The sequence below is a fragment of the Carassius carassius genome, chromosome 21, assembly GCF_963082965.1.
Source record: "Carassius carassius chromosome 21, fCarCar2.1, whole genome shotgun sequence".
NCBI lineage: Eukaryota > Metazoa > Chordata > Actinopteri > Cypriniformes > Cyprinidae > Carassius > Carassius carassius.
The window spans coordinates 19,266,058-19,285,987 of NC_081775.1; the positions used below are offsets into that span (position 1 = coordinate 19,266,058).

Genomic DNA, 19,930 nt, shown 5'->3' on the forward strand with positions numbered 1-19,930 from the left:
AATGGTTTCTCTATCATACTTGCAGAGGCCTTGATTTCTTTGTGTGTGTGTGTGTGTTTTGAATTCAGTAGATCCAGTCCAGGTTTTCTGAGGCCCACCAGTAAGACAGCACACCCACCGCCGTCACTAGACTCACTGCTAACACTGAACGCAGCAGGACAAGACACTATCGAGAGATCAAAACAGAGTTAGGCTAGATTATTGGCTTTATTTATTAATGACTTTAATGCTGTTGTGCTCAAGGCTGATAGAGGAACTTAAATTGTACTTTAATTATGACAGGATCAGAACTGACATTTCTATGAAAAATATGAACACAGTTTATACATAAATAAAGCGTACCATGAGCATGTTGTTATTTACTCCTTTAATTTCAATCCAATTACTATTTACCTTATTTCTCTTGGGTTGTTCCTTCAGCTGCTTGTCTGCCTTTTGTAACCCCTTTGATAAGACTTTGTACCTTCCTGTGTACAAGCGTCTCTCAGTTGGTTCATCAGAATCACTGTGGTCCTGAATCATGTGGATAGCAGTAAAACAATGACTTGTTACTATTATTTGATCATTTTATTGTTCGCTTGATGATCTGATGTTCCCACCTCAGTCCTCAAGATGCTGACAGTGTCATCTTCAGTGTTTGATTCCTGGTCACTGCTGCAGGACAACATAAAATGCAAGCTTACAAATCTGAAATATGAATGATATTGAAGCTGAATGAAATCCATCTTACCTATCATTATCGTCCTCATTTTGAGAAGATTGTTGGCGAAATCTTAACATAACTTTGTGGGTCCTGTCTGTGACTGTTAAGAGTGAGGCACATATTTATTCATTTAGCGGGCCTTTTTATCTGGACCCACGATCTTGATACTAACACCATTTGATCTACAACAACTATTTTCCCAGCAATATATATAGCTAATTTGGGAGTCATTTCTTAGTATTTTCAAATACTTCAACTTAATCATAATAAATATTTTCTGGATTCTGAAAGAATAGTATTTATTTGAATTTGAAATCTTTTGTAGTACTATAAATGTATACTGTCTCTTTTGATCAATTTAATGCATCCTTGCTGTTTTAATTTCTTTAAAAAAAATCTTACTGCCCCCAAAGTTTAGAACGGCAGTGAAATTCTATAGTACATGTCAGAACTTACCCTCATTTTGTTCCTCTTCATAATATCTGTTAGATGCATCAGTTCTTGCTTGTTCCTGCTTCATTTCCCTCTCTATTTCACTTTTCAGCTTCTCCAGGAAATCGTGATCATCATCACTGATCATTGTACCTGAGTTCATTTGAACTTCTTCATTAATATCACAGTCATAATCCTCAAGTTTCATGTTGTCCTCATCCATCAGAAGGGCGCTGATATTTTCTATGATGTGTGAGGGTTCACGGCTGTCTTCCTTGTTGCTTTGGTCTCGTTTGATTGAACTGGACTCTGGAGGATGCAACTCACTGATGCAACTTACTGTGCTCGGTTCCTCTTCACTGCTGTGTGGAAATATCACATGCAAATCGAATTTATGAGCTTGTATGGTGCACTTAAGTATAAGATATGTATGTAACACAAAACAAAACTTTCCTTTTGAATTGTCAAATCTTGAAATTTGTCTTACCTGTAACTATCCTCTTCATACTGAGAGGATTCTGTCTCCAAACAAAATGTCACTTTGTGGCTCCTCGCTGTTGTTGTTGTTGGGTAAGAATTTACCAAAATTAAAAAAATAGATTTTAATAAAATTGTGATAAGTTAAGATGGTTCACAAATGAGCATTTACCCTTGGTTTCCTCATCTTCGACAGACTCGTAGTATCTGTTAAATGCTTCAATTCTTGCCTTTTCTTTCTCCCAGTCCCTCTCGGTGTCTTCCTCATCATTCTCCAGCTCTTCCAGGTAATTGTCCTCTTCATCACAGATCACCTCTCCTCCATTGATGTCCCAGTCATATTCATCGAGCTTCAGAATGTCCTGGGACCAAAACATCCCAGGTAACAAAGTGTTGATATTTATATCTCCAGTTTCTGAAAGTTCTGAATGTTCACTGTTATGTTCTTTGTTGTTCTGGTCTGTTTCCACTGATGGATGTGACTCACCAACACTTATGTTTTCAGATGAATCAGTCTCAGAAGAATCTTCCACTACAGTTCCACGAGATGCTGGAATGCTTGATAAACCTTCTACATCACACATCTCTGGTTTCAAGCTATCTTTGCCCACCCCATCCACAACTTCGTGCTCGATACTGTGCCAGTCTGTAGCAAAGTCCTTTGTAAAGTTGTGTGTGTTTTTGTCCTCTGTGTCAGTATGTGAAATGAAATCAGGTGTATCTTCTTGGTTTTTGCAGTAGTCGTCCCCATCACTGCTGAAATCACTGTCATAGTCCGGCTGCTCATTCATGTAGGATTCATTGGAATTGAATTTGAAATTCTCAGAGATTCCATAATCAGAACTTTCCCCAGTGTTTGAAATCTCACGATGATATTCAACATCTGATTGGAACAAGATGTCATCATCGGATTTCCCAGTTGTTGTCTCCACATACAGATCCTCATTCTTGACATGAGTAGGCATGTCTGCAAGATCCATACATTCAGCTTTCTTTTGGACATCATCATCTTTCCTTGAAGTTACAACACTGTAAGGCTGGAGATGTTCTTCTGGGCCTACAGCCTGCACCTCAGCTTGCTTGGTGTCCATTTGATCGGGTTGTCCTTCACTGCTGTCCCCACTGTCAGTTTGAGACAGATCAGAGGGATACTCTGCTAAACCTTCCTCGTGTCTCTCATGGTCCTCATGATCTTCTTCTGTAAACTCTTTTATCTCATCCATAGACTCAACCTCCACTGATGCAATGTTGTCTTGCAATGTTGACTGTAAGGCACTTAAATGATTGAGCTGCTTATCATCTGGTGCATGCTGAAGGACATATCCCTCAGTGCTGTCAGGCTCCATTCTTTCCTCTTTTAATGTTGAGCACTCATTTTCAGTTTTATCCACCATCTGGGAGGCCAGGAGATGAGATGTGGTCTCCTCCTGAGTCCATGTGCTCATTGTATCCAGACCAAATTGAGTTCCCTTTGGGAGAACCATTTCCAGCACATTGACATCTTCAGATTGTTCCTTGCTCATTTGATGGATATCTTCATGTATCTCAAATTCAGTCTCTCTGCAGTCTTCTTCATGCAAGCTTAATTGCTGGTTTTGGGTTTGTGTCTTATTTTCAACTGCATCGTTGTCATCCCGTGAACCACAAAGCGTAGATCCTGCCTTCGAGCTTTGTTCATCTAAAGAGAAGTCCCTATTGTTCTCAAAACAGTGCTTAGTTTCCTCTTCCCTATTTGTCCACTCTAAATCTAAGTCAGAATCAGAGTCCTCCTCCATGTCTGGCTTATTTTGAAGTACAGTAATGCTGTGTGCGGTTGCTGTGTCATCATCAAAGTTTAGATGCTCAAAGTTTGTCTCGGTTTCTATAAAATAAAAATAAAGGAGTACACACATCAGTACTTATTACAGTGTAAGAAAAAAATCAGTAGAAAAACAGATCACGTCCTGGTGAAAAATACCAGTACCTATTCTGTAAAGTTTAACTTTAAACACAACACATCTCATCAATGCGCAATTCAAAACATGGGCTAAACACCTGTGAAAAATCAAAACCGAAAATGCAGCATGGTACACTGATGTTTTTATGGACTTTTCTTTTAAATAGGTGAAATTGTATTCCTCAACCCAGAATATTTCTGGCATACCACAGTTTAGTAGTGATATGCGCAAATGTACATTATATAAAAGTGTTCTTACCTTTGAATGCATTGTTCAGAATATCAGCAATGTTTTGATCCATCTTGTTTTTGACACGGCGGAGGTGGAAAGTGTTTAATTTCATCCCATACAGACAAAATCAGATTCAAACATGACAGAAACTCTGAATGTTTTAACACTTGACAAAATGAGAGTGTGTGTTACGTACTGCTTTGTGTCATAGCTGCTTCCTGTTTAAACAGGGTCATGCTAACAAGAACATCAACACAGAATTTACTAAACAAAACAAAACAGTCACATGAACATACAATTTAAATCAACATGTTTAAAATAACAAAAGTTAACTTATCAAATATGTCAACTTATATTTGCTTGATTACTATTATTTACATCTTTTATGTGTGTGTGTGTGTGTGTGTGTATGAGTGTGTTAGTGCAGCAGGAACGCAGTCTTGTATGACATTTTGTAGGTTGTGGTTTGAGAAGCACAAGCACACCACACATCTCCTCTAAATTGATACATCCTCTGCATGAGTCACATGCCAGTTTTATTCAAAACGCTGCTATGGCTTTCCATCAGATAATGTAAAATGTTATTAAAATGAACAAGATGCTTGATACCCATTCTGAGAGGTTTCTTTTTAAATGAGCCACTGTAGTGCTGCGTTTTAGTCGATTTTATAGTAAAATTACAGAATGAAAGAACACAAGAGCATAGTTTCTACTCCTCTTGATCAAAACATGCAACATGACAAATCATGACCCTTTCATGTGTATATAGTATGAGCGTTTTGTGTGTTTTTTTCTTAGAATTTCAGTTAAAATGGTGAGACTGGCAATATGAGGACACTGTGCTTATTATTTAACTTTGACTATTAGCAACTTCAATATAGGACACCATAGCAAAGCACAAAGACATCATAAATCCAAAATTACCAATTTTAATTTAATGTACATATAATATTAATGAATGATCATTAAAAAAATGGCATAAATAGTGTATTAAACAGCTAGTTTTTCCTGAAAACAGCATAATAAAATATACGATGAAAAAATATAAGCTTTTACTTTCCATTATGTATTCAGATTTTCTATCAGTTCAGAGCCTCTAAACATTGTTTATGTTTTCTGCCGCTGTTTTCATGCATGACAACATGTACACAGTAAATGTGTGTAATAATTGTACACGCTGCACATGTGGTATTGGACACTGAACCGGTAAATTATCACAGTATCAGGCAAATAATTATATACTATTAGAATTGATACTTTGTAGGTCATATTAACAGAGATTTTTCATTTCACAGTTCATGACGCAGGAGGTAGCGATGGTTTGATTTCAGATCCACCTCGACAGGATAGTGGTCACTGACTTCCAAAGCCTAGATGCAAAAAAATTCACATTTTATAATACATTTGACGCAGTTCTATGAATTAACTCTGTTTTGCAATACTGTTTACCTCTTCCTCAGACAGATTGAATTCTTCTTTGAAGTTGAATGGTAGAGCAGATTCCGGAACTATTCCAGAAATTAGTTCTTTGCCATGAATAATAATCCTAAAAGGGGTTTTCAAAAAGATTCTACTATTAGACCGTCTAACATAGACTAGTATACCATTGTAAAGTTGTAGTTTAGACTGAGAATGCTATAGAGTGCTGCAGGAATGAGTCCTAAAACTTGGGCTTTTTACTTCTGGTGACTGTATTTTTCTCTGATCAAAACGTGAAAGAATAGAGTTAGCCACTTCAGCTGTTATTTAGATTTTTTGAGAATTAGGCATATGCAATATTGGACCCACTGGTGGGTCCCCAGAGTTGATGTGGTTAGAATAGAGCTTGTTTTCTGGAATAATCCCAAAGACAATACAAAAATCCTAAGGAACTGGTGTAATGGTAACCTCTGGGCTGGCCTTTGAAATTATGCCATCCATGTAGCACTCTATTGTTCCTGTGGTTACTGGATTGGTATGCTATAAGAAAGTAAGTAACCTGTCATAAGCGCAGCGTGTTTTTTCACGCACTGTAGTGTCTTGTTCATCTCTGATCAGCCAGTGAAACTTTGGGTCACTCCTGAGACGCACGTTTTTCAGTCCTTTATTGGTAACATAGCTGCAAGCTGCATTTAAGTCTCCCAGAAACATCACATTCTACATCAGAAAGGTAAAAAAAGAAATGAAATAGAATCTAGTAATTAATATACAATCTATCATTCTAATGAGTTCCGTGTACCTCAGTTTTCCATTTCTTCCTGACTGTTTGGAAGACCTCATACAGTCCCTCCATTTCTTTCATTGCACTCTTAGGACAGGTGTGCTGACCAATAAGGACAAAGTTCTTCACCACTGTAAGATAATGCAACCAGTCAGATTCAATATGAATGCATCTGAGATGTACTGTGCTATTTTATTTGGTGGTACTAGAAATGCTCTGTGGAGCGTTTATGACGTACAGGTAGTTGGAGAATGGATCCGTATGATGAACGGCTCTCTGGCGAATACTGTGCTCTCGTTGAACTCTGGGTGCTGGTATTGCTCTTGCACCTGTAGCAAGTCTTTTCTGTGAAAACAGAATTTTATCATCATCACTCCTGGTGTTTGCAAAATTCAGGTACAGTATGTTCACAGACGATCACTTACACTGTGTTAGTGACAGCACACATTATTAAAGTTTCATTACCTGTAAATGTACACATACTGCTCTTTATATGTTTTCTTCCCCATTCTTTTACTCTCTAAATGTGTGTAAATGTGAGATTTGTCAAATCTGGAGGAAGGAAAATGAAAACATTATTATATGGCACATTAATTCAGAGTCACGTGTGTCAGTAAATGCTGTGAATATACCTGTTTAGGTTCATCAACAGTGCAGGTACAGCTTCGCCTCTAGAATCTCGAACTTCCTGAATCAAACTCAGGTCACAGCGAGAAATGATCTACAAGTTCAAAATGTTTTATTTATTGGTTTATAAAAATATTCATATTCTCAATTATTCTTTGTATCTTTGTTAAAATAAGCCATTTTGTTCATTGTATTTGTAGGACACTCAGGTATGATAATCAGTAAGGACATTTAATTTTTAGTCATATTCTCAAATATGATCTATATACCTTTATCAAAATCTCCATAACTCTCTTATTGCTGGCCTTTGCTTCCCCATAGCTCTGGATGTTGAAGGCACAGATCTTCAGTGAAATGACAGAAGTCCAAAAACACAATCCAACAAAACATATCAAAAGAGACGACTTCATTTATCAGGACACCTAGAAATACAGAAAATTTCATTAATCTAACACAATTTATTTGTCTTTTTGGATAGTAGTATATAGCATATATTGTATAATTTAATAACCCTAAATGATGTCAATAAACCCATCTTCTTGTCGTACAGCCCATGTCTTTAGCCAGCTTATGTTAAAACACCCCAGGCCTACAGTAAATACTGTTTGTGTCACACTGTGTCATTGTACTTCCATTTTTACTCTTTTACATGTTAAAGCTGTAAGTCATCAGAAAGTTCCTCTAGAATTTCAAAACTATGAGACACAGAGGCATTTGTGTAAAAGCGTATTAAAATGACTCACCCTGTATGACGACTGTCAAGCTATTACCACAGTTTTTTAGGCTGGAGTGAATGTTTTAATGGGCTCTGGTTATCTTTACACAGGAAACCATGGTAAAAAAAAGTAGTGTTAGGCAAGGGGAGGGGCAGAGTGTGAATGTGTTGAAACAAGCTGTGTCAGATCTCCATTAATGTGTGGGTCAGTCTGGAACGCTAAAGAGAGTGACCTGTCATGACAATGTGCTTTTTCAGCCATTCAACACGACAGTATTGTCTTTTTATGTGCTAACTGAAAGAAGTTTACGTTACCCTATCTGGCAATAATCTTATGAAATCATTCAGTAAAAATAGAGATGCAGTTCAAAATACAAATATTACATATTTAATACTAATGTCAAAATTCAAGTCTTGTCGTACACAGTAAATTTATTTCAGGCTTAATCTAAAACAATTCTTTAAAAGTACCGTTTTGAATTCCAATAATCAGTTAAAAATTGTACAATACAGATTCAGATACAGACACAAGAAATTCATTCTAACATCTTTGTTTTGCAACATGATACAAGTATTTATACAGGCAGGTTGGTCTGTTTTTGATACTAATACAAAGAAACATGAAAAATCTTAGCAAAATAATAAAGACTTTATATGTGTAACTTTAAAAATCATTTATGTACAAAAATCAATGAGAGATGTAAAATAAAAAAATAAATATAAAGTCAAAAATCTCTTGGTTTTGCTATTTGCTCTTTTCACACAGGTCTAAAGCAGGCTCCATGCTGTGCTGAAGCTGTCTGGATGAGGTAGTCCTCCATACGCTGCTCCAGGACGGAGTAAAACTGGCGGAGCTGCTCTCTGGCAGGTGGATGATACAACCACAGGGCTGCCAGCACCACCACCGCCATCAGGAGCAGTAGGAAGAGAAACAGACAGAGCCAGGACCCACAACTTCGTCTCTGTTCAGGGAGATGAAGGTGGAAAATGGTGTACGGTGTTAATGGAAACCAAATGAAAGTGGGGGAATCTTGATCTTAACCAACTTCATTTTGAAAACAGCTCACTGCAGCTGTCAGAATATGTGGCATTCAAAATATATTCATCTGAAAGAAAGTTGTAAGAAAGTTCAAAGAAAACCTGGCTGAAACTAGACTTATAGTCAGGCATTGATGCGATGTTGGTAGAATCTCACCCTGCTTTTGTTCTGGCGTGTCGTCAGTGTGTTCAGTTCTTCTCTGCATTGGGTCAGCCGGGACTGATAGCAGTAACACTCTTGCTCCAGGGCTTCAAGATCCACCTGCAGCTCCATGCACTGCCACAGCAACCAGGCAATCAAGACAACAATATGTTAAACTGTGTCTTACATAAATGTATACATACTTTTTTTTTTAATTGTTGGTTTAACTTTTTATTTTATTGCCCCCCTAAAACAGTCCAAGTATCATCCTTGTGCACTGAATTTCAATGCTACTCTACAGCTTCTAAAACACACACACACACACACACACACATTTATTTATTTCATATATAAATTTAATAATTTATTAGTAATAATTTTAGGCAAGAATAATTAAAAGGTAAAAGAATAGGTAAGAAAGAAAAAAAGAAAGAAAGAAATCACCATATGTCCCTGTGTTCATTAAATGAGTGATTACAGTACATTAAGGTACTGTTTTTTATTACAAGTTTTCTAAATGTTTAAATGCAAATGAAACATTAATATAATGAAGAGTTTAATTATATATTATACAACAGAATCATATCATCACAACAGAAATCTGAACACTGGATAAATCTAGCCTCAAAAGGTTTTCATTTTGTTTCTATAGTAGAGTTATGTTTTATTTTTGATTTTATGCATAGAAATTAATATGATATAATATACTATATATATATATATATATATATATATATATATATATATATATATATATATATATATATATATATATATATATATATATATATATATAATTTTTAATTCATGTTTCTAGGGGGAAAGATATAGAAATCAGGCAAAGGGTATATGAACAAACCCTCTAAATGCAGAATATAGATAAAAACAAAACCATTAAGTTTGCTTAATGCAAAATGCCTATAAAGATATGTATTGTAATATCAAAATATGAAAATAGTTAAAAGGATATAAAATAAACACTTCTATGTGTATTTCATACCATAATATGTGTGAAAGAAGACGTTATGGAAGCAAAATCCCAAAATTGACCAATGGTTTTGCCTGTAGTGTCTTTTCTTATTTTGAATTTCAGTGATCGCTCTGGCAGATCTTTACCTTTTTTTCTTTCATTCTGAGTCTATGTTCAGTCTCTCTCAGTTGTCTCGCTGTGCTGCTATCTGTCCGCAGGAGCTGCTCCAGTCCTGAAGCGTCTTCGTGTATTTCTGTGCTATTATTCCAAAACTCATGGTTGTGTCCTGTGAGTGTGTATAAGAAAGAGAGACAGATAAAAAAAAGATATCAAACTGCAAGCAATATGAGAATTGAAAGAAATACAGCTTGTTAACTCCTTAACATTATAGTACAGTGTATTCCATAAATTCTAAACATCTGAATGAAAGTGAAGTGAGAGTCAGTTTTCCCTCACCTGTCAGTTCCTGTAGATGTTCTCTCAGGTTGAGGTTCTCGTCCTCCAGCTCTGAGATGAAGGAGTGAAGCTCTGCTCTCTCCTGCTGCAGAGATTCAGTATGTTTCCTCAGCATCTCCTCCTGTTCCACAGAACGCTGCACAAACACATTCTCAGTTACACAACATACATAAATGACATTTCAGCGTAGATATGATGGGGTCTACAGAACGCAGGGTCTTGTGGTTTGTCAGCTTTTGCAAAATTTTGTGATGTGTCACTCAAGTCCTTTGATACTCTCATGATGGTTTCTGTTACAGTGGCTTTGGTGTACCTCCAAGTGACCCTGCAGCTGTAGCAACTGATCAGTGCACTCATCCTGCCTCTTCTTCAGTTGACTCGAACCCTCTTTCAGCTCCTCATACAGCCTCCGCCAGTGCTCTGACTCTGCCTGTGCTGTCTGCAGCGCCCCCTGGTGGAAGGGAAGAATGGGAATGAAAACTGGATTCTTGGAACAAAGCTATGCATTCTAAAAGAAAAACCCAGTGCGATTTGCAACTATAAATATGGAGCTAATGTTGGTTATTTGTATTACATTTTAAAATTGTTGTAATGACTTTGACCAAGGCATTTGCTTACTTACCTGGAGGTACTCCATCTTACTCTGAGCATCCGCCTTCTCATTCTCTGCCCTGTGAATAGCCTTCATAGCCTTCTGTTCATATTCCTCCCTCTGTTTTTCCATCTTTAACACTACTTTTTTCACTCCATCCTGAGGAACCTTCTGAAAAAGACAAATTACAGCTTTTATCGTTCTATGTCAAAAAGTTTCTTAAATTCTTTGACCTGTACTTATCAAGGGCCAATGCTATTTTATAAATGAAAAGCAGAAAACATATTCAACAAACCACAGCTTGGTTTGGTATTTCTGCAGAGATGCAGTACTGCAAGTCTTACCTTGATGCAAACCTGCAGCTGGGCCTCCAAAGCTTTGATCTTATTCTTCAGCAAGTCCTCATCACAGCGTGTCTGTGGGAGGAAAAGGAAATGTCTGTTTGTGTGTTTGTCAGTTAGAGAGATAGAGAGAACCACTGAAGCAAGAGTTTTCAGTTTCTGTACATGCATTACATCCTGTCTTATAACTGCCGCCTTAGCATTTTGTTAAAAGCAAACAACCTTTACTATTTATAATTCTACATTTGATTGCTACAGTATATTGCCTCTTGAAATAAATAAAGAATGAGCTCAAAATGGAAAAATGGAAAAGTGTGAATGAGGGGTGAGTTTGAAGCATTGCAAAAGTGCAAACAAACCCCTCTTTGACGCCTACACTGCTCTCCATTTTGTATGTGTGAGCTAGAAAAAGAAGCTTTGGGTTTTTTTTCTTTTTTTCTTCTGAACGAGCCACATAGAGCTGGATGTTAGCAACCACAAGACCAACCCCCAGCCTCTCTCTGTATTACTGCTGTGACCAAACCAGGAAATTCAGCAACTGATGAAGCCAGTATTATGCAGAGTGACATTTTAGCTAATGTATCAGTAATGACCATGAATTTAAGAATGCCTTTGAATATGGTTTGTCTCATTTTTATTTAATAACCACAGTTTTTGAGCTCTATGAACTCCACAAAGCCCAATAATCATGTTCTACAGCAGATTTACGAATGATCCAAAGATCATCTGGTGCTTCAATGGAAGCAAGAACATCTGACAGTCTGTATGAAGGATTTCCTGTGGTCAGTGTGTTTGATTAGATATCATAATGTACAGGGGTGTGTTTGCCTCTAAATGATGGTGCAGGGCTTCAGCAGGAAGTAGTTGACTAATGTACCTTCCACAGGAGCTCTGTAGAGTGCAGTAACGTGGCGGCGCTCTTCTGGAGGTTGGAGAGCTTCTTTTTAAGAGCCTCTTCTCTTTGTAAGGCCTCCTGCATAGAGATGTCACATGTCACATTTCACATCAGTAACAGGATGAGCTGGTGTTTATCAATATATAAACATAATGGGTTGTCTTACTTCTAAATAGTCAGCCAACTGGTGTACATCCTAAAAACAAAAGGAGAGGGAAAAAATATTATTATTATTATTATTCTTTTTTAAATAAATGAAACAGCATTACCATATTTAGCTATATGTTTTTAAACAAGCATCAAATTTCTTACTGCTTCTTTGACGGTTACAAATCCAGACCTGATGGAAGAAAGTTCATAAAGCTGCATTAATATTTATAAAGCAGGTGCATTATGATTAAATGTTTCATTTTCAAATATACAGTAAATGTAACATGACTCACTCAGTCTGAATGCTGGCGCTATGCAATGTCTTCTGGGTGTTTGAGAGCTGAGTGATGTCTTTAAGAAGAACTGTGAATTATAAACACAATGCTTAATATGCTTAATATTATAATATTTTGTCATGTATCATTTTGTCACATCCTAACACATATAACAAAACACTATGAAAAATGGATAATTTTTATTTCTAACATCCCGCAGTGCATAACACTAATATGTTTTGTCATATTATCTCACTGTTACTTGTTACAGTAAGTAGAACTTAAGTATTCATGTCTTGGATTAATTTAAAGTGATGTTAGGCATGACCTGGTTGGACCTATGGTTATTCATCAGAAAACCCACTAACCTCGTTCCTTTCTCGTTTTCCCATGAAGCCGAATAGAATTGAGAACTGGTACGTCCCATCCATCTGATTTCATGTCATGTTCATCATCCATTGGATCCATGGAGACTGTCTTTGGGATTCGGACATTTGATTTCAATGTTATTATAGAGGATGTCATTAAAGAATATGAAAAAAATCCAGAATTTAATAAATTTAAATATTTAACAAATATAAAACTGGTGATCAATCAGTCACAAGCCAAAGACCTGGTTAATAATCTCTCTACCTGTTTTGTAAAGTTAATGCCATCTCTCTGGAGCTTTAGATTTTGACTTGTTATCAAGGGCCGTCTGATTGACGTTAATGTTTGCGTCATATGCTCTGATGCATGCAGGGTTTCCCTTGAGTATCTGTGCCTTGGCACAGGAGATAACAGTGCATATGTGCCATGGTCCACTGGTCTTCTTTTGAAGAACTCAAACTGTCTTTTGCGATGCAGTTCATTTTTAATCCTCCTTGTGTCCAGATCTCTCGTAGGACTGCGACATGATGTGGTGTTATTCCGATGGCTGATTTCTCTGTGCTTCACTGCACGCTGCTCCACTTTATACTCGTAATTTGCAGCCGGTGACCTTCTTTTGTCGTGAGCACCCTCCATTCTGTCCAACTCTGAATTAGTTGAAAACATTGTGGGATATTTCAGGGCACTGGAATGTCACCTCACACTGTAAATGTATGGTTCTTGAAGTGGCAATTTCCTGTAATTGAAAAACAACATACTGTATATCCATCCTTTAGTGGTACTATATCATTAGATCTCAAAAATAGACCATCCAAAATGAGGATAATCAACAACAATTGCTGTCATAAAACAAGCAAAAACAAAAAAAGCAAGTTATGCTGTTGTGGGTCACACTTGTTGTGTGTTCTTATTATTTCCAGAGCTAGAATAAATTCATGTTTATAGTCACATATAAGATTATAAATGCTTATTTAAACATACTGTAAGATGACGTGTGTCCAGTCATTCACTTCTGTTGTCATATTGTTTCAAAACAGGCATGAACTGAGCTACATGCAGCTGAAAAAAAGGTTGAACCGTCAATGATTCTTTAGAATGCAAACGGTGTTCATATATATGCAGATATCTGCTTAATAATGACTGAAAAATGTCTCTGAGACACAGCATGCAATGCTCCCATATATAGATTTGCAACAATTTTATGCACTACGTTGACTAAAAATCTTTTAATTTTTGAAAAAAATATTTTAAAAAGCAATAAATATTTTCTTTCCGAAAGCATCATTTAAATAAATTTACTTAAAATGTAAACAAGTTATAACCAAATAACAAGTTTCAACTGAATAACAAGCCTGCATTCAAACAGTTAAACCAACATCTTGTATGTTGTGCAAATGCAAGAAAACTACCAGATTAACTCCAAATGCAAGATACACTACAACATGTTTTAGCATATTTGTCACTTTACATCCTTTTAATTAAAGTACCTGTTCTGAGATGAGTCCCTGGAGTCAAAAATAATTGTGAAAGCCGAGTCTGAACACTTTGAAGTCTACATGGCATTTGAAAACTAGTTCATTCAATAAAGGGCGGTCTACTTTGTTTGCCTTGCTTGCTTAACAGGAAGTAAGATGAACCTCACAACTTGTATGAGTTCCTCTATCTCAGCAGCCATGCATATTGAAACTGATGTCACACACGGATGGGCCCTAAGATTAGGACGGATGGGCCCTGTTTAGATGTAGCAAAAGTGGATGGGGAGGGACTAGAGAGAAAGAGAAAGATGACATTGAATCAATATTCAGAGCTATATCAAAGCAATGCAAGCAAAAACAATTGGACTCATGTTGATGTTCCTATTTGAAAACAAATTTATTTGAGTTGAAGACAAAAATATAAAGTAAACACTTAATCTAAGTTTAAGTGGGTGTAGAAACAGATTATATAATAAGTAAAGTTTAAAATACCAGATTGTTAGACTGTAAATCCACCTATGTTCAGTGTATTGATCCTACAGTTTAAAATTGGGCAAATTCCCATTGATTATTAAAAAAAATCAAATGAAAAGTGTTTATCTATTTAAAGACGTATTTAAATGTTTATTGATATTAATTATAATCATCAATTTGTTCAAATAGGCTATTTATGCTAGCAACAATTTACAAGCGTCAACGTTTCTTTTATTGTTTTTATGGTGAACTGGCGCCACATGCTGGCTCCCTCTCAGAGTGCAGAGTTTCCCGGATGTGACAGATCGCTGTGTTTTTTTTTGTGTGTGTTTTTTTTGGAACATCTCGCGATATCTGAGGCGAGAATTCCTCATCCTTGGTCTAGAAGGGCACAGAGAGACCGGTACAGAGACATTTCGGCCAGGGATCCTGACATTGACCGGTTAAAAATGTTGTCGAGACTGGTGCTCGTATCGGGTGGGTGGTTTATCTAATGAACGGTACTCTAATCCCTCGCGTTGAATATGTGGTTTAAATAGACGGTTTTATGGAGGAATGTGAAGTTGAAGGGTAAAATTAGGCCGCACGGTTTGAATGGTCACACATGAACCTGCAGAGAAACGTGTTTATCTGCTCTGATGAATTTATGTTTAAAATGCAATGAAGTCCAGCTTTCATGCTCAAACAGTGATTGCTGTATGAGAACGATCGCGCAGTTGTTGTGCTTTCAGTAACAGTTATGTCCTTGTATTGAGTTGTTTAGCTATTAGCTGAAAGCTAACGCCACATTCAGACTTTACCACTTATCATATTTTCTGCGTAATAATTTACATTTAATGTATAATAACATTTATCGACTGTTCATGTAGGGGTGCAAATGAATACATTTAATCTCAGGTTTTTGCTTGCCTGGTAAGATTCACAGCTTCACTTTTGTTATGAATGCAGAGACGTTTATTTGATCATATCTGCACTATGAACCAAAATCATTATGAATCAAAAAACTAAATGTGGAGTCTGTTAATATTGTTTAACTTATGATTTGTAGACAACAGGTTTTAAAAGTGACAGCTGCAAAAGAAAAATTCATAAAAAATTTCTTATAAACAAATCATTAATTCTTTAGATGAAATCACAGCTGCATTTAATAAATCATAATTACAAGCACTAATGAAAGGTTTAGTCTTTCCACGGTTGACACTGAGATTATTTTCAATCATTTTCTAACATCTCTGTGTTCTGTTTCTTGTAGGTCATACCCTGAAAAACAGTGGGTCCTTTGGCGCTTGGTATGTAAAATCTTTATTTTTGTGGTCAGTGCTGTGTATTTCAGTCTGGGGTTGAAGAGAACTGGAAAACAAATGACTTCTGTAAACCTCTAACCCTGTGCTACTTTTACTCCTCAGCCTGGTTCAGGCCTCTCGCTCCTTTCACCAGTCCTCCCAGAGTCTTGCACCAGTTCCCCCTCTGCCCGAGAAGGGAGGAAAGGTCCGACATGGCATCTTCCCAGAGGAGCTTTTTACACTGCTGTATCCCAAAACCGGTGTGACAGGTGGGGTTGTCCGCTTTATTGCCTCCTTTCTTAGCGTTTCCCTGTTATCCAGATTCCTTTTTGTCTTTTTAAAAGTGCACTCTATGTAGAAATTATCGAAAAATCTTTATGCAAAAGTTTACAAGAATCATACATAATCTATCATGCTCCAAAATGAACATTCACATGTTTTTTGGAATTGTACATAACAATTCAGTTTTATTTAGATGCAGTCCTAGCTTATTTGATGAGTTGATTGATTATAACATTGTTATTCATTAATAATCTCTTCATCCAAAAGATCTGTGTAAAGATTTTTTTTCGTTACCAGCGAGCGAGAGCCAGTACATTGATACACAGGTTTGTGTTCTTTTCTGTTTGCAGGGCCTTATATGCTGGGCACCGGTCTGCTCCTGTACATGCTGTCTAAGGAAATCTACGTAATCAATCACGAGACATTTGCTGCCGCATCAATCGGTGCAGTCGTCATTTATGGCATCAAGAAGTTTGGGCCCAGTGTGGCCGCCTTCGCCGATAAAATCAATGAGGTGCAGAAAGAATTTAGTGTTCATCAGAAGTGAAATTGTGTAGATAAACAGTGAAATTTTGATTTAGACTGAAATATGATCTGCTGGTAAATGGTTCTGTTTGACTAATAGTTTGTTCTCTCTCTTCCTCTGCAGGATAAAGTGGCAAAGGCTCAGGAAGTGAAGGATCAGGCCATGGCTAGCCTAACTCAAGGCATCGAGGATGAGAAGAAGGAGCAGTGGAGAGTGGAAGGAAGACACATGCTCTTTGATGCCAAGAGGGTGATCATCTCTGCCTTCATTTAACATCCATAAATGAAGACATCCACTAGATTATTCGTAATTAACATTTAAAATGTGGCACTAGTTCTAGGTTTGTGATGCTCCTCTTCCCATCTTCCACCAGAACAATGTGGCTATGCTGCTGGAGACCAATTACCGGGAGCGGGTGCACATGGTGACCAATGAGGTGAAGAAGAGGCTGGATTACCAGGTGGAGCTTCAGAACCTGCACCGCCGCATGGAGCAGGAGCACATGGTGAACTGGGTCGAGCAGAGCGTCATCAAGAGCATCACCCCACTGCAGGTAAAGGGAATATGGTCACTCCATTGACACTTCATTGTATTTATATTGTAAAAGGAAGCATTTGTTTATAACTAAAGGCCTTTTTTGTCCTCGGGGAAGAAATGTGAGTGTGAGAATAAGAGTGAACTTACTTAATATTAGCAAGTATGGTAATTACAGACCTTTTCTTGGAAAGTTTATTACTTTTTCAGGTTTGTGTAAGTGGTACTTTTCTGTTTTCTCTCACTTTTTTCCAGAATCGTTTCTAATCAGCTACAAATGTGTCCAAATACACACGTGCATCTAAAAAATTTTTTTGTAATTTAATAAAAAAAGCAAACTTTCTTATATTCTAGATTCATTGCACACAAACTGAAATATTATAAGAGTTTTTTCCATTCAGATGGGTATTTTTAATATTCCATTTTGAGCTTGATTAATTTTGAGTATAATTACTTATATTTACTTACTGTCCAGAAGACAATCATCAACACCCTCCACAAGGAGGGTAAGTCACAGAAGGTTATTGCTGAAAGGGCTGGCTGTTCACAGAGTGCTGTATCAAAACATTCATAGCAAGTTGACTGGAAGGAAAGAGTGTGGTAGGAAAAAGTTGCACAAGCAACAGGGATGACCACAGCCTTGGGAAGATTGTCAGGAAAAGCCGATTCAAGAACTTGGGAGAGCTTCACAAGGAGTGGACTGAAGCCAGAGTCAGCGCATCAATAGTCACCACAATCAGATGTCTACAGGAAAAGGGCTACAGCTGTCACATCCCTAGAACCAAGCCACTCCTGAACCAGAAAAAAAACATCAGAAGCATCTCACCTGGGGTAAGGAGAAGAAGAACTGGACTGTTACTCAGTGGTCCAAAGTTTTCTTTTCAGATGAAAGTAAATTTAGCATTTCATTTGGAAATCTGGAGGAAGGTCTGGAGGAAGACTGGAGAGGCACAGAATCAAAAGTCCAGTGTGAAGTTTCTGAAGTCAGTGATGATTTGGGTGCCGTGATATCTGCTGGTGTTGGTCCATTGTGTTTTATCAAGTCCAAAGTCAATGTAGCCATCTACCAGGAGATTTTGGAGCACTGTATGCTTCCATCTGCTGACAATCTTTATGGAGATGCTGATTTAATTTTCCAGCAGGACTTTAGCACCTGCCCACACTGCCAAAACCACTTCCAAGTGGTTTGCTGACCATGATATTACTGTGCTTGATTGGCCAGCCAACTCACCTGACCTGAACCTTACAGAGAATCTATGGGGTATTTTGAAGAGGAATATAAGCAACATCTGCCAAACAATACAGAGGAGCTGAAGACCACTATCAAAGCAGCCTGGACTTCAATAACGCCTCAGCAGTGCCTCAGGCTCATCGCCTCCATGTCACGCCGCACTGAAGCAGTAATTCGTGCAAAGGGAGCCCCAACCAAGTATTGAGTGCATAATTAAACCTGCTTTTGAGATCTTGAACATCTTTTTTTGATTGATCTTTGAGAAAATATTCAAATTTTGTTGAGATACTGAATTTTTTTATTTTCCTAAGCTGTTAGTCATAGCCATCAGAACTAAAACAAAAAACTCTTGAAATATTTCAGTTTGTGTGCATTGAATCTAGAATATAAGAAAGTTGAATTAAATTACAAAAAATAAAGAACTTTTCCATGAAATAAATTTTTTTTTAGATGCACCTGTAAATGCTACTATAGTATTTTTTTAGCTTGGCCTCTAGATGGAGACTTTGTACTCAACAGTCTCAGCAGTTATAGTAATAGTGTAATTGATACATAATGTGGACATGAGATTTTGATGGAAAAGGTTTTTTTGTATGTATTTCTTATTTCTGTATGTATTTTTTTACACTTTATTTTAAGCTGTCCTTAATACAGTGTAATTAATTATACATTTAAGTACTGAGTAATGTTACATATATTTACTTAGGGTTAGGGTTTGGCTTAATAGTAAGTATATGTAAAATGTAATAAGGACACCTTAAAATAAAGTGTTACCCTTGCACTGTAACAGAGTAGCAGTGAGTAAGAGGCTACAGGGTTTGCTTTAGGGTTAGTTGATTGTCATTATACATGCTTTGCTGTTATTACTGTAGTAAGTACATTAACAATAGCATTGAAAAACAGAACAGAAACAAACTTACCCATTTCTGCACTTGCACTAACTACAGAATAATTGTTCTGATACTGTTATTATGTGTATCTCACTTTTTGTTTGTGTCTTTCAGGAAAAGGAAAGCATCGCCAAGTGCATTGCAGATCTGAAGGTCCTGGCCAAGGCCACTCAGGCTCGAGCTACAGTATAGGTCTCTGTCAATGTCCGCACTAAAGCCTGTTGTTTTCATTCTAAATGAACCCTTTCCTTGTGAACATGCCAGTCTGGCAGTGTCGTCAGAAGTGTACATACCCGTATCAAATAAAAGATTTGGTGGTTCACTAAATTCTTTTTCTGTCCTTTTTGTGTGATGATTTGAAGAACACTATATCTTTGTCTTGTAGTTCTGACATTAATAGTTTAAATGTTTTCTTGAGGTATGAGGTGACATTAGTAAGATGATTTCAACTTCACAATAGTAAGCCATATCTTTCACAATGCATCTACAAACAAATGATTTGTCCTCCTATGGTGCAAATAGTTCATTTAAAATGGTTGAAACATTTTCATCTTTCTTTTTAAAATATGCCATTTGGTTTAATGTTTTATGGTAATACAGCAACATACATTTAGTGTGACGTAAGTGTATAAATTAAATCAGGGGTCACTGTGCACCACTTTGTTGTACACGTGCCAATGGCTGT

General features: G+C 37.0%; 4 protein-coding genes across 5 annotated transcripts; 1 reads left to right on the plus strand and 3 right to left on the minus strand.

The window, feature by feature from the left end:
• Window positions 1–46: 46 nt before the first annotated feature.
• si:dkey-183p4.10 (uncharacterized) lies at window positions 47–3,965 on the minus strand. Its single transcript, XM_059503636.1, has 8 exons — window positions 3,808–3,965; window positions 1,785–3,473; window positions 1,623–1,689; window positions 1,160–1,497; window positions 731–803; window positions 600–654; window positions 394–513; window positions 47–166 (listed from the first exon to the last, which is right to left on the minus strand). Exons 1-8 carry the CDS (start codon window positions 3,890–3,892, stop codon window positions 65–67), a joined length of 2,529 nt encoding a protein of 842 aa, XP_059359619.1. The 5' UTR covers window positions 3,893–3,965; the 3' UTR covers window positions 47–64.
• A 759-nt stretch (window positions 3,966–4,724) lies between these two features.
• On the minus strand, window positions 4,725–7,481 carry dnase1l1l (deoxyribonuclease I-like 1-like). Its single transcript, XM_059502795.1, has 9 exons — window positions 7,351–7,481; window positions 6,877–7,029; window positions 6,613–6,701; window positions 6,446–6,532; window positions 6,219–6,325; window positions 5,999–6,111; window positions 5,759–5,916; window positions 5,230–5,326; window positions 4,725–5,150 (listed from the first exon to the last, which is right to left on the minus strand). Exons 2-9 carry the CDS (start codon window positions 7,015–7,017, stop codon window positions 5,070–5,072), a joined length of 873 nt encoding a protein of 290 aa, XP_059358778.1. The 5' UTR covers window positions 7,018–7,029; window positions 7,351–7,481; the 3' UTR covers window positions 4,725–5,069.
• Window positions 7,482–7,736: 255 nt separating this feature from the next.
• Window positions 7,737–14,304, minus strand: LOC132097742 (TRAF3-interacting JNK-activating modulator). Of its 2 annotated transcripts, XM_059503638.1 has the most exons (15): window positions 14,038–14,304; window positions 13,532–13,609; window positions 12,815–13,286; window positions 12,550–12,658; window positions 12,200–12,269; window positions 12,069–12,096; window positions 11,923–11,952; window positions 11,739–11,834; window positions 10,865–10,936; window positions 10,551–10,691; window positions 10,242–10,379; window positions 9,929–10,064; window positions 9,619–9,758; window positions 8,518–8,637; window positions 7,737–8,284 (listed from the first exon to the last, which is right to left on the minus strand). In XM_059503638.1, the coding sequence occupies exons 3-15, from the start codon at window positions 13,214–13,216 to the stop codon at window positions 8,081–8,083; spliced, it is 1,686 nt and encodes a 561-aa protein (XP_059359621.1). In that variant the 5' UTR covers window positions 13,217–13,286; window positions 13,532–13,609; window positions 14,038–14,304; the 3' UTR covers window positions 7,737–8,080. The 2 variants fall into 2 exon arrangements, with proteins under 2 accessions (XP_059359621.1, XP_059359622.1); XM_059503639.1 differs by lacking the exon at window positions 13,532–13,609 and having other exon boundaries at window positions 14,038–14,303.
• A 548-nt stretch (window positions 14,305–14,852) lies between these two features.
• atp5pb (ATP synthase peripheral stalk-membrane subunit b) lies at window positions 14,853–19,572 on the plus strand. The gene is made up of 7 exons (XM_059503640.1): window positions 14,853–14,976; window positions 15,752–15,788; window positions 15,906–16,051; window positions 16,415–16,578; window positions 16,714–16,839; window positions 16,964–17,143; window positions 19,360–19,572. The coding sequence occupies exons 1-7, from the start codon at window positions 14,949–14,951 to the stop codon at window positions 19,435–19,437; spliced, it is 759 nt and encodes a 252-aa protein (XP_059359623.1). The 5' UTR covers window positions 14,853–14,948; the 3' UTR covers window positions 19,438–19,572.
• The last annotated feature ends 358 nt before the right edge of the window (window positions 19,573–19,930 follow it).